The sequence below is a fragment of the Apaloderma vittatum genome, unplaced genomic scaffold, assembly GCF_000703405.1.
Source record: "Apaloderma vittatum isolate BGI_N311 unplaced genomic scaffold, ASM70340v1 scaffold20025, whole genome shotgun sequence".
Taxonomy (NCBI): Eukaryota; Metazoa; Chordata; class Aves; order Trogoniformes; family Trogonidae; genus Apaloderma; species Apaloderma vittatum.
Genome location: NW_009715729.1, coordinates 1 through 14130, shown reverse-complemented (window position 1 = coordinate 14130; position 14130 = coordinate 1). Strand labels below are relative to the sequence as shown.

At 45.6% G+C, this 14130-nt stretch overlaps 1 protein-coding gene across 1 annotated transcript; it reads right to left on the bottom strand.

Moving 5' to 3' along the window:
• Positions 1 to 11671: 11671 nt before the first annotated feature.
• SAT1 (spermidine/spermine N1-acetyltransferase 1) lies at positions 11672 to 14105 on the bottom strand. The gene is made up of 5 exons (XM_009869283.1): positions 14045 to 14105; positions 13877 to 13960; positions 12615 to 12716; positions 12488 to 12528; positions 11672 to 12188 (listed from the first exon to the last, which is right to left on the bottom strand). Exons 1-5 carry the CDS (start codon positions 14073 to 14075, stop codon positions 12018 to 12020), a joined length of 429 nt encoding a protein of 142 aa, XP_009867585.1. The 5' UTR covers positions 14076 to 14105; the 3' UTR covers positions 11672 to 12017.
• Positions 14106 to 14130: the final 25 nt, after the last annotated feature.

Here is a 14130-nt window from a genome sequence, read left to right as displayed (position 1 = left end):
AACTGGCACGCCTGGAGGACTCACGGTGCCCCCAGAGCCGTTATTCCCAAACACGTCGTGCGTGAGGCCGCAGAGCATCGCCTAGTGCCAAGGTGGGTGTGTGCAGGTTGTCTCCTTGAGCTGCTGGCATAGCAGCAGTCCTTACGGGAGAGGCTGCCAACCTGACCAGCCATCCCCAAAAGCCTGGTGACAGCAGCTTTGCAGTGCTTTTGGCACCCTGCAGCCAAAACTATCTGAAAGGAAAAATCAGAGCAAGAGAGAGCAACAACCTGAATTGTTCTATGATTCTGTGAAAAATGTGCCCTGTGATCAGAAAGGACTCAGTAAAAGCATGCAGATTGTGGTAGGTATTTCTTATACATGCTCTTCATTATTGACTTTCTACCTCCACTGGTAAGGATTGGTTTCCCACCTCTCCTTTCTCCCTTTTTCTATTCCCAGCTCAGCAGTATAGTTAGAGGGAGGCCACATCCCTCCCCGGGATTAAAGTTTAGGGGATATTTTCATGGGTTTCTTCCAGCTGTGCAAGAGGAAAACTTGTTTCTCCAGGATGCACAAGGCTGGAGATGGGCAGGCACCCAACATAAGTCTTGTCATAATCACTTTTTCCTAATGTACTATTGTAGTTGCAAAGAGTCTTTATTTATTTTTGTTAGGGAATAGCAGAGGCTGATCTGTGTGCAGAGGAGAAACTCTGCCTCCTAATAAATCTCCTAGTAGGGTTTTCTTTCCTCCTTAGGTGGGATTTAGTTTTTTTGACAGTGTGTTCATAACAAATGTGGGAACTAGATTGGATCAGGTCATTAGAGTAGATTGAAAGGCAATGCTCAAATGCATATTTTATAATGAATTTTCTTTTGATTGCTCTAGGTAATATATTCTTTACTGAGGTATCATAATTCCTCAAGAGGATTACTGAGGTGAGAGGAAAATGTTGGGAAGACCTCAGCAGGACCCTCAGCTCAGGCAGGTGCTTTGGGCAAAGCCAGGAACATCCACCAGAGAGAGGGGTCACAAATGCAACAAGTGGAGAAAGGTGAGAAGAAACAAAATGTTTAAACATTTTGACTTCAAGAAAAGGAAATTAATACAAGATTTTTTTAAAAATTCATAGAGAACAACTTAGTTATAGCAAGGCATACAGAAGAGCCGCTTGCTTCTCCTGGGATGGACATTTAACCATTGATTTACTCATCTGATCAATTTAATTTGTCCTTTAAAAAAAAACAAAAGAGGAAGAGTCAAGCAAAATCGTGCTTATAACACAGAAGAAGCTATCTGGGCCTCTCCAAGCATGCCTGTGCAATTACAGTGCCCTAATTCTCTTTTTAGATTAACAAGCCTAAACCATCGATTATCTTACTGAAAACAAAAGTAGACACCCTTAAGTAATATATCTTATGATAATCCCAATCCACTGATGGTTTGGGATTAAAACATGTTATTAAATGCTTTGCTAAAAACTGTGCCAGATGCTTTTCCTGGTGCATGCTTGAAGGTTACAGCTGTGCCTTGTAACCTTTTAGCAGCCACAGCAGAGGCGAGGATTTCCTGGTGAGCACCGAGTTACCCGGGCATTATTTATGTTCAGATGAGTCAGTGAAATGAGGAGTTGTCACAGAGCATGAAAGGACAGATAAAACTGAGTGCCGCGGAGCCTCTGACTAAAAAGAAACTGGCAGGTGTCAGATGCCCAACTGGCATTTTTAGGGCTCGTTCCCAGGAAGCTGGCATTGCCGGCAGCGCTGCTGCAAACTTGTGGCATATGGCTGTGCCAAGGCCTCTCGCGATGTGTTGGCCAGAGGAAGGTGGTCCTGAGGTGACATCGAGACCCCACATGCCACACGTCAGGGTGACACTGGGCTGCCCTTCTTCTGAAACGAATGGCAAGAAAAAAAAGGCCAAATGGTGCCCAACCAGCCCCCGCCCTCCAGGAGAAGAGGGGAGACAGGCTCACCATACGCAAACAGGATTACGCTGAAGACAAGGCTCGGTCATTAGTCACCTCCACCGCAGGGCTCAGAGGGACGTGGGCTCCCTTCCGGTGCCAAAAACATCTGTAACACCTCCAGGGAGGCAGCTGGTTAGGACTGGGGCCGCGTAACTCTGGGGAGCTGGCCCTTGCTGCAGGGACTGGCTCCTCACCCCACCGGGATGCAGCCAGGGACAGGTAAGGGCTGCCGGGTGGAAGAGTTCCTTTCTTGGCTGGGCAAAGGACACCCAAAACACAGCACTTGGTTGCAATGGGCATCAATTCCCAAAACACAGGCTAGAGTATACCCTTGTCACTAGTGTTGTAAAAGCCTCTTATTTAATGCTATAATAGCGCAATTTCTCATCTCAAGAATAAAATACTTAGAATAAATTGCTTCATATGTAAATGCAGCATTTAGTGTCTTCAACACACTTTCTGTAGTCTTCCTTGAGATGAACAGAATAGGAATGGAATGGAATGGAATGGAATGGAATGGAATGGAATGGAATAGAATAGAATAGAATAGAATAGAATAGAATAGAATAGAATAGAATAGAATAGAATAGAATAGAATAGAACTAATTCAATTGGAAGGGACCTACAATGATCAGGCAGTCCAACTGCCTGACCACTTCAGGGCTGACCAAAAGTTAAAGCCTATTATTAAGGGCATTGTCCAAATGCTCTTCAACACTGACCACCCCTCTAGGAAGCCTGTTCCAGTGTTTCACCACCTTCTTGGTAAAGAAATGTTTCCTGATGTCCGGTTTAAACCTCCCTTGGGGCAGCTTTGAAGCATTCCCACACATACTGTTGCTGGATCCCAGTGAGAAGAGCTCAGCACCTCTCTCTCCACATCCCCTCCTCAGGAAGCCGTAGGGAGCAGTGAGGTCACCCCCTCAGCCTCCGTTTCTCCAAACTAGACAAGACAAAGTCCTTAGTTGCTCCATAGCACATTCCTTCCAGCCCTTTCATCACCTTTGTCACCCTCCTTTGGATGCATTCAAGGACCTTTTAATCCTTCTTAAACCGTGGGGCCCAGAACAGCAGGACAACCACCTCTTTTGACCGGCTGGTCGTGCTGTGTGTGATGCACCCCAGGATGGGGTTTTCCCTCTGCGCTGCCAGGGCACACGGCTGGTTCCTGATGAGCTGCTGCCCACCTGCACCTCCAGATCTCCTTCTGCAGGGCTGCTGTCCTGCCACTCTTCTCCCAATTTATACTTGTGCCTGCCTTTACTCCATCCCAGGTGCAGAATCTGGCATTCTGAGTTGTTACATTTCATCTCATTTATTATAGCCCAATGCTCCAACCTATCTAGATCCCTCTGTAAGACCTCTTGTCCCTTCAGAGAGTCAACAGCACCTCCCAGTTTTCTATCGTCAGCAAACTTGCTAATGCTGCATTCAACTCCTGCATCCAGATCGTTGATAAATATATGGCACAGAACTAGCCCTAGAATTGAACTCTGAGGAACAGCAGTTGCCAGCCAGATGTAGCTTCATGCTCTACACCCTTCTGAGCTCTGCACTTTTTAGCCAGTTCTACACCCAGTGTACCATGAACCCGCTTATCCCACAGTTGCCCATGGTCATTAGAAGTTTGTGGTTACACCTTTAATGGAAAAAAACAGAAAAACCACCATGACCCCATGCAGTTTATGCACTGTTTATGCACATTATCACCCAGGTACTGTATTTGCTGGGAATGAAGTAAAATTCCACTATATTTCTATGGGAAAAGTCTTCTTAGCAATAGTTTTAATGGAGCGAAAGAAGAGGAACTTACGTACGTGTGCTCATTCACACATTACATGAGTCACACATAACTATGAGGCTATGTGATTGAATAAACTACACTGAAGAAAAGGGGATTTAGTTAATGGCAGCAGCTCCGCCGGATGTCCATGGAGGTCGTTGCCAGGTGTTGCAGCGAGGGCTGGTTCAAGGGCAGCCTTGAACATCCTTCTGGCTGTATTCACCTGGTCCTGAGGATGCCCTGGTGCTTTCCCCAAACATGGGTGTCTGTGCCTGAACTGCTGGCAGCTGCCCGGCTGAGGCACTGGCCGAGTTTGCAGGGTTTTGGTAAAAGAGGCTTTATGGAAAAAATGCTTACATTTCGTGCCAGCTGTGTTGCAGAAAGCTTCTTTGGGAATGGCTGCTGTTTCACTTATAAAACTCAGTGTCTGTTTTACCCAGAGTTCCTGGAAGCAGCCTATGAGACAGGAACCCCAGCGTGTGTCCATGGCCCCATAACATGCCCTTTGTGTATCACGTTCAAGTCTGAAAGTCCCTTCAGATGAGACACTTCCTTGGCTGCAGGAGAAGTGTGAGCTTCCTGCTCCCTGTGATGTAGAATGGCCGCTGAGGCGGCCTGGCAGGAGAACGGACCCCAGGCCAACCCAATGGCCTTCAGATGTCCAAATGCCTGAGGAGAGGCAAACCCACACCTGCTCCCCATGTCTTCCCCTGTTACCTCAGCAGGTTTCTTCTCCCACCGTGGATCACAGAGAGCCCACAGTCGTGACTGCAGCTTTTGTGACCCAGCAGACACTAAATCTCACCTGCCACAGCTCAAGTCTGCTCCAGAGAAGCCGTCTGAGACAAAACAGGGCTCTTCCCAAGAACTGTTTGCCGTGTCATGAGATTGCTGGGGCTCAGCCTGGCTGGAAAGGAACATTGATTTGGCTTCCACTGGCAGCGGCATGTGTCCAGGTGGTGTGTCACCAGGTGCTGAGCCTGCAGAAGATGTTCCCCATGCTGCAGTCAGGCAGGTTTTGCTGGCTGCGGTAGCACCAGAGATGTCTCTGTGAGACTTTGACATCTGGAGTTGTCTGTGATCATTTCCCCAGACAGCCAGCTCTCCCGTGGAATACTTGGGTGGACCATCAGTGCAGATCACCAAGGGGCTTGTGCACCAAGGGGCTGAGGGCTTTCAGCTGCTCATGGTCACCTCCGTGCCCCTGCATCCTGTGTCACATCCCACAGAAGCTCCTCTGAAACATATACCACAGTGCCTGTGATGGCTTTGGGGAGCGGGATGTCAGTCCTGTTTGACACTGTGTAAAGTAAAAACATCATGGCTGAACTTCGAAAAGGTCCTGAAAGAGAAGGACCAACTGCAAGTGCCACTGTCCCCATAATGCAGGGCCACGAAGCATGTGGGGCAGCCCAGGCAGCTCCAGCACAGCCCATGGCATACTTGTCTTTCTAGCCATTTTACTGCAAGCTACACATGGCTTTAGGCAGATTTGTTTATTCCTGCATATAGGAGCACCTGATGCTTCATGTTTTAAATGAAAGGACTGGCAATTCTTGGATTGCAAAGGCTCAACAGCTTCTCTAAGAAAGAATGGGAGATAATGTCACACCCTCCTCTACACCTCACAAACCTTCTTTCTTTTAGACCTGTGTTAAGACCTTTCGCTTTTTCAGTCCTGTGCTTATTCCAGAAAGTACCCGAGCTGAGAAATGACATGTAAGCATGTGTGAGGGAAGCCCCACCTACCTGGACTGTATGGAGAGGTATGAGGCTACAGGTCCATAGGGGAAAACTTGGTCCTGCCTGGGAGTGAAGGAGGGATGTCTGAGTACCTTGACCTTTGGGGGTGAAAAGTGCTTAGGCTTTTAACAGCAGAAAATGTTTTGCTGATGCCAAGGCCAAAAGGGAAGAGAAGGAACTCTGGGGTTCTGATTCCCTGCGGGACTTACGTAATCGAATTTCAGTCAAATCTTGATGGCATCGAGCTCAGCATGGAAATGCAACGTCATTTTATTACTTCACTGTGCTGAGAAGGTAGTCAACTGACGCCTATAAATTCTGAATATTTGCTTATGAAAAGTGTTTTTTAATTTTTTTCCTCTGGTATTCTTTAACTTTGTCCTCAACTCACCGTCATTTGAACCAGATGTACTTTGTAATGCAGTGGACTTTGTTTTATCAGCCCTTTTTATAGTCTATCAGCTTTCAGAGATATGTAGTTACATAAGATGGGTATGCTTCCTTGCCTGGCTAAGGAGCAGCATGCACTGACTGCCACTATCCTATGAATTTTCAGCTATTTTTTTTTGTTTAAAACTTGATTAATATACTGTTATTTCTTTGATGCTAGCACTTTTTGCTGCCTCCATCTGCCAGTTCTGCCTGTCGATCTTCAGCAACAAATAATACCTGCTCCTACACCACTAAGTCCAATGCTTGCTAATTCTTCAAGTTATGGTTAATGAGATCAATGGGAGGTAAAAATAATCCAGATGTTATTCATGTATCTCGGGAATTTACCCCTGAGACTTCTGATTTTGCAAAATAAAAGTATTGCGGTTTCTTCTGATTGCATTTACTTGGAAAGAATGAGGTCAAAGATGAGGTCTAAACCATTTTCCTTGACGTTATTACCTCTGTGGGGTGTGTGGCTTCCCACAACAAGTTGTATCGTTGGTATCCCCTCACTGCTGCAGACCTCTCCTCCTGCATCTTTTTTTTTCCTTTGCATTTTCTGCCCCGATGGCAAAGTTACAGTTCTGTGCAGAGGTTATCACCTCGGGGAATGGTGATTTCAGACTTTGATCCTGCCCTACACATTACCTCTGAAAAAAGTTTAGAACAACAACAACAAAAAAGACAGATGTGCCCTCAAATGTAGCTAAAAAGTATTCAGGCTATATGGTGGAAAATCTTGTACATCCGCGTTAGTCCACAGTAGGAAGATGACTGGGGAAAAAACAAAATTTTACCATATGAACTGACTGCAAAAGGCATAAAACTATAGACCAAAACTATGGGTCCTTTTGTTTCCTTCCGTACAAGCTGTGCAGCTGTGTTTCTATGCTGATGACTGAACGAAGTCAAATGTTCAGTCAAGAATTCGGGGAGGTTGTGGAGTTTGCTCATCATGAGAGCAATTAGTGGAAGACTGTTTGAAGGTATCTGCAGTGGTATCTGAGTGCTTAATTTTAGTAACCAGCTTTGGAAAATCTCAGCCTGCACTTTTACCAATGTGTTTTGAAAACAGCACTGCAATATCCAGGTTACTTGGAAACACTGATGGGCTTTCATGTGGAAAGCTACTGCCTCTCTCATGCTTTCTTCCCCAGGTGTAGAAAGGTTTCTATTAGGAATTCCAAGGGGTTCCTGTCCCTTCTCCACACAATGGGCTCCTGGGAGGTGATGTGGAAGACATGAAGTCACCTTGTCAGCAAACTTCCAGGAGGGGATGGGCACTTGGTTAGGTCTTACGAAAGCACATTCTTCTTAACCTGTTCTGGTGAAGAACAGAAACAGAACTCAAGCAAATGGAGATGCCTTTTCTCTTTGAATGAACGTCACCAGCTGACACCTGCTGTGTGAACAATAGAAATACGCCAAGGCTCAAATACAAACAAATGTAACTGTTTAACTTACAGGAGTTTCTGAATAGGTGTTTGGATTTCATCCTCCTGAGTTAATTATCCCCTGAGGCTTTTTGTCTCTTGTTTTCCCTCCAGCAAATCTGTGACATGAAAACAAAACTGGTTTGAGGATGGAATTTCCCCATCCTCTCCTCATTTCCAGTAGAGGTGCGTACCTGTGCTTTACTCTATTATCAACCACTGGGAGTGTTTCTGATTGCAGAAATAGTCAGAGTGTGATAGGGTGAGGCCCAAGGGACCTGGTAGTGCTGCACCACTGTCAGATCATGCTCCTACCCCAGAGCCCATGTCCACCATCTCCAACCTTAGACCCTCTCCTCCACGAGGTCCCTATGGGATGGGTCTTGATGGGCTCCAAAGCCCTTAAACAAGGTTGCACTTAGCAAAACCTGCTCAAAAGCAAAAAAAGTTATTCAGGACTTGGAAGGAGAAAGAAGAGTCGAGGGAGGGAGTCACGCCTGGCTGGTGAAGTTATGGCCTGCTTTGACTTTGGGGTGAGATCAAACATTAGCAGCAGGCATGCTACTCGTGTGTGTTGTTTTGTTTTAGAGAGCCTTTATTTAAATCGTGGCCACTTCTCTGAAACCTGAGTGCCAAAACAAATAAAAAAGCATTTAAGCAATCCTGCCCAAGCAAGCAAAACAACCAGGCAAAGCGGAGTCTGTTACATGAGGTGAATTATATAAACCCAGGCCAACAGCTGTGAGCAGGTTTCATCAGTGCTGCTGCCATCAGTCGCCATATGGGATGGGGTGTGTGTGACCGTGTGTGCGACCGTGTGTGCGCGCTGCGGTTGTGTGTGCTCATGGTTGTGTGTGCTCATGGTTGTGCGTGCATTCCTTCGGCTCAGCTTTTTCTCCCTCAAGGTATGCGGAGGCAGAACCCAAGGGAGTGAGTGCTGTGAGGAGGAAACTTGTGCAAGCTGAAAGAAATAAACCTTCTGGTCAACTCAAAGAAAGGGAGGCATATCTCTCTGCTAGCTTCTAGCCTGAGGTAAGGCAGTGAATTACGCAATGGTTTCCTGAAGCCCTGCTCCATACGTAGCTGGTGTTTTCCCTGCAGCTGAGTCAGCGAGACCTCCGCATTCAGCTGGCTGGGCTCCAGGATGGCAAGTCTCCCCACCATGTGCCAGGAGAACATTAAAGCACTTATGCAGTTTAGGGGAAAAGTTTGCATTGTTTTTTTGAATTATGTTGAGTGCAAAGGCTCTTTAAAAGGAGAGGGGAAGGAGAAAGGTTGTTTTTCTCACATGTATTATGTTTTAACTCAAACAGACAAAAAAGCTTCCTTGCATGCAGTCGCTATGGCTACAGCTTGGATCACTGTGTGGAAGCTTGTGAGCACGAAAACACTAAGCGGAGATGGGGCAGGGAGCCCGGTGCTCCTTCTTCTTGGAGCGGAGTACGGCCCTCTGCCATATCCTCTGGCTGCAAGTTTGTCCAAAGGCCACCTTTCCATCCCCATCTGATGGGAACGGGAAAATGCTGCAATTGCAGTTTTCCGCCAGCTGGCTTGGCATGAGGAGAACTTCCCAGGTCATGAGCTTGAGAGTGAGAGCAAGGAGGATCTTTGCACCTCACCTCCCTGGAGATGTTATCAGCGCTGTGGTAACAACCGCTCTCTAACTATTCCCCAGAGGCAGGCATGCTGCAGCAAAGAAACTGGGTAACACAGAAGGCTGATGTACCTGCAGGCCCCACACAAACCTTCTGCCTGTGCTGTGAGGGATTCACACCAGTGTGACACCAGTGACCGGCTCAAAGTCTACTGGTACCGCTTAGCTTCAGTTACACTTGGCAGTGTGGTTGCGGTCCTGGAAACGAAGAAAGTCAAGCCGGCTGAGGTTTCCCCCATGTCCAAACCTATATTCTGCTGTACGTTTTGGCTGTAGTTACAGAGTCACAGTGGCTTGAGAAAAAGCCACGGAGGAAACTGAAAATTCTTGAGCCATGACATTACCACATGACTCTGTTGGAGATTCTGTACTGTAACTGTGAGAATAGTTCTGCTGGTTTTAAAAACCCTAACCTCTTAGTAGGATCTCAGTGAAAGTCACATGTGAAAGGTTAGTCCTTGTCTTTACTTTCATGCGTAATTTTCACAATTGCCTAGAAAAGGTCTTCTCACTTAGCACCGCCTCACTTGTTTCCTGTGACTCCCTGAAAATCTGTTTCAGCAGAATTAGTCTAGAAAATGCAATGGTAAACTGTACTGGCAGAAGCAGATGAACAAGATACGATAAACATATTTTAAATGATTGAAAATTTGTCTAAGCTGCTTACTTTCCTAATTATCATGCCTAATTAGTTAGCTTGTTCCATTCAGTCATGCAGCTTTGATAGCCTTACTGTGCCCCACAAGTCTGAGGCCTGAGGTTTGAGCAGGTCTGTCCTAGATATCTAATGAACTGTTAATTTGAAAACAAAAACACTCTTAAACTGCTCTACTAGTAATCACTTTCTAGATTGATATACATGGAGCCAAAAAACCACTGGCTTAAAAAACCTCCAAAACAGATTCCACTAGGACTGAGATGCACAAGTAGGTTACCGTAAGCTCACGGAGGTACCAGTGAAGTTTCTGCAGCTTTGTCTACGAGAAGATAAAACAACGCGTCACTCAGTGAGCAGTTCTGGAGACCACCTCGCCCTTCCCATACCACCTCCAGTGTTAGCTACCAGGCCGATTCATTGCATAGGCTTATTCTCACCCCCCTTTGCCCTGCTTTACGGCAGAAGAGTATAGGCTCTCTGCAGGAGCAAGTAGGGAGGTTGGTAGCCCAGCAGTAAACCTGTTGTTGAGTGAAAAATGCAGATTTCTGTTCGCCTTGGGCAGGAGAGGGATTTAAACCCCAGGTTTCTGTGCAGGGCATGAACGCTCTCACAGAACCGGAGGCGCTGCGCAGATACGGGGACTTGTTTCTTACACAGAACCTGATCTGCTAAATCAGGGTAATTTATGTGACAGATTCTGGGCCTTGTCCAGCCTGCGTTTGCCCAAAAAACCGCTTGGACATGTGCTACCTCCTGCCCTCTTCTGTATTTCTTAATGGCCTTCTCATTCCTGAGGTAGCAGCTGGCAGCAGTTATCTCACGCCCGGGCAGAGCTGGCACACTGCTGCCCACGCCTTAGTTAAAAACAAAAACAGAAGGAAAAACAAGAATAACTTCACGCTAACTAATCTGCACAACCTGCTGTTGTTGGAACTAGGCAGAAGGACACCTCGTTCTGAAAATTAGTATTATCCATGGTTGAATCAGTCACTGTCCACTACTTTCTAAGGTGAGGAGACATCTTCCAGATGACATGATTTACCCAGTGAAAAAAATCTGCTTAAAAGCTTGTTTTATTTAAACCAAGGCATGTTAGGAGGCAGGTAAGTCTCTTCCCTTCCTTTGAAGTGAGCACTGTGCTGGCCAAAAGAAGCCTTTTACTGCAGGGTTACTATGGAGGAAGAGGAGAGCAGTGTAAAACTTGCACCCACCCACTTTCACCAGTAACTTCAAAGAACGGCAGATACAGCACTGTGGAGCTGATTTAAAGTTGACGAACAGCATTATTTTCACTTACTGCTGTTCAAAGGTTTAAACAAGCACAATCCAAGTGTTTTACTCTGTAAAGCAGCACTTAATTGCAGGCACCTTGCCACTATCACCGACCACAGAGCACTGAGGAGCTTAAAAAGCTCTGTACAGAAGGTGAAATTGGGTACACACACCCCAATCACCAAAAGCCATCAATGCTGACATTTCAGGACTCACATAAGTGAGTTTCTTTGCAGTTTGTAAAAACACTTTCTCCTACTCATTACTCAAACCTACTTTCGTGCTTTTTGGCTTTGAAATGACAGCTGGACGCATCTCCCCTTTCAAGGTTACACCCTCCTGACCAAGGTGCTCTACAGCCAGTGGAAGTCCCAAGAAGGCAACACCGCAAGCTCCAAGTTCCTCTGGAGACACTTTCTAGAAGGCCAAGACCAGCAGCCAAATTGAAGAACTCCAAACCAACCACCCCCAACACAGCTGTAGTTCACTTGCACAGGATGCTCTGCACCCCACAGGAAGCGGAGGCTGATCTCAAACCCCTCTGAACACTCAGCTTCAGTGCAGGTCTTGGAACCTCAACCCCAGGCCTCACAGGCACACAAGCACACCTCTGATGTCTCCAGGACTGCAGCAAATCTCCCTTCAGTCATGACAGTGTTTGCGTGAACAGTGTCCTTTATTCATTTGCACATCATCTAACAGAAAGCTGTATGGGAGAATTAAAAGTCCATACTACTGCCACAAAGTGAAAACACTATTTATTTTTATAAAAGGCAATAATTAAAACCAAACCCTACCAGTGTGTACATTGTACACATTTGAATAACACTTACAAGAATGAAGTTTCCATATACAAAGATTACAAGCCCACACTGGTAAAGGACACACACACAAGCACATCGATGACTTCACAGATGCCTCAGCTCCAGATCACAGTACAATTACTCTATGACCACACCTGCATAGCATTTTCATTATTAGCATCCATGCTACTTTATTCCACTACAAACTGTACACAGAAAGCAAGAAGGAGTTTATTCGGAGAGCACATATACTCGCTGAAAAAATTTATTTGCTGGAATCATCTCTCACTCTTCTGTCGCCATCTTCAAGAGATATTCTTTGTCAATTTTAAAGAGCCTCCACCCCTCCTCAGTGGACAGATCAGAGGCACCCCTTCTCTTATAGAACCTGATGGACGGTTCGTTCCACTCCGCAACGAGGAAGTGCATGCTGCTGCAGCGGCACTTCACAGCAACCTGCAAAAGCGCATGACACGACACGTTTCAAACGGCAGACCCAGATGATAAGCCTGGCAAGACTACTCAGCAACTAACTGTGTTATCGCCAGGAGTCATCAAGTTCCTTCTGTCAGTCACTTCAGCACTCATCACAGTTCAACAGCTCTATACAGTGTTTTAGGCTGCCTAGTGACCTGTCATCTCCTTGAACTTTGAGCAGTGCTGAAAGAGCAGCTCTCATGCAGTTAGAAGAGCAAGGATGCTGCCTTACCACACATCCTCACTTCAGCTTATTTAGACTTATCTCTTAGACGTACCTGACTCAAGTTCTTCAGAATTTCTGACCCAATGCCCAGTCCTAAAAAAATACAACAAACCAGAAATTCAGTTTTAATTTTGAAGAAATCCTATAGGAAGCAACTCATCTAATTCTGTAATACGTACCTCTATAATCAGCCATCACATAAAAATCTTCAAGATATAGCAGTTTCCCAATCCATGGATCATAAGTGAAGTAGTACATGGCAAAGCCCACAATGGAGTGTTCTGAAACAAAGGGTGCAACTTAGCTAGTCTGAATTTAAAAGGCAAAAATTTTAACTCTTACATGCACATTTAAACACATCGGTTCTCTTTGTGACATGCAGACATCTGCTACTAGGTTAGAATTAAGAATGAAGTTCGCAAGTAAGCACACAACTGGAAATAAGAGTTCTGACAGACTTGTATCAATCTCAGAGAATGAAGACTGTCCTTGCCATACCCCAAAATCCCCAAAAGTACTATCACAGCAACTGCTGAACTCTTCCTCAAAAGCATACCCTACTGATTTATCAGTATTTACATCCTGGAATACAAGTAAACTTTACACAGCAATTCACAACCTAGGTGACTGCTCCAGCTCTGCTTCCTTAGCAGCCGAAACAGTCTCTCAAACTCTGAAGAACACTATCTTTCAATGTATGTATGTTCTTCAGTAACTACACTGTGCAAAAAAGCACGCTTCCACTAAGAGCATCACACTTTTTACCTTCAGCACCACAAAGTCAAGGTAAGTAAGGCTGCAGCTTCAATTATAATTCTGTAGCTCAATAGGGAAGAGAATCCAACTCTTCCGACAGTGGCCCAGTCAAACCTAAACCTTGGGTATTTTAACTACATCTGCCATAACACTCTGTATGTACTGTAACACTCTGCACATACTGTAAGAGAAGCGTGCAAACAGATTTCTGATCTACTGTGTCTTTGGTAAAGGTTTGGCAATAGCACTTGTCCCTGTAGACCTTACCTCATATTATGATCATCTACTTTATTGTGTAACGGATCTTTTAGTTACCTCCCCGCCCATCCATGTACACGGGGAAGGGCCATGTACATGGCGAAGCTAGAGACTGTAACCTGAAGATTGGGGACAAATTAAAGAAAAAAATGTGATTCAACAGGATTACATAAAGGTAAGTCAGGGTCAAACAAGAAAAGCCATTTAATTAATTGGAGTCAAGTACATTACGTTACACCTGATCTTCCCACGCCTCCAGGATTAGCAACTACTTCAGCAGAGTATCACTATATGTTACTGCATTTAACAGTTAACCTATTCCTCCTACCCCAGTTCACTGGCGGAAGCTTATGTACAACCAATAACATTAAGTGTAAGACGCCTCTTGCACAGTTAGCACCTAAAAATAAGCATCAGAAAGTCTCACCTTCAGGCGACCACTGTTCTTTTGGCACTTCCGCAACCAGACAGTGGTAGAAAGGGTGCTCGCCAAAACCATCCTCGAGCAGTTCTAGAAAAGCACGATAAATCAGCACCTGAGCTACGAATACTGTCACTAGGCTACCAACGCGGCGAGCAGACGCCGCTTCTATACCTTTCTCAGTTAGCACCACTTGATCCTCCATGTCTTCGTATTTCGCTAGTTCCTGGAAGAGAACGACATGTAAGCGGCCTCTCCCC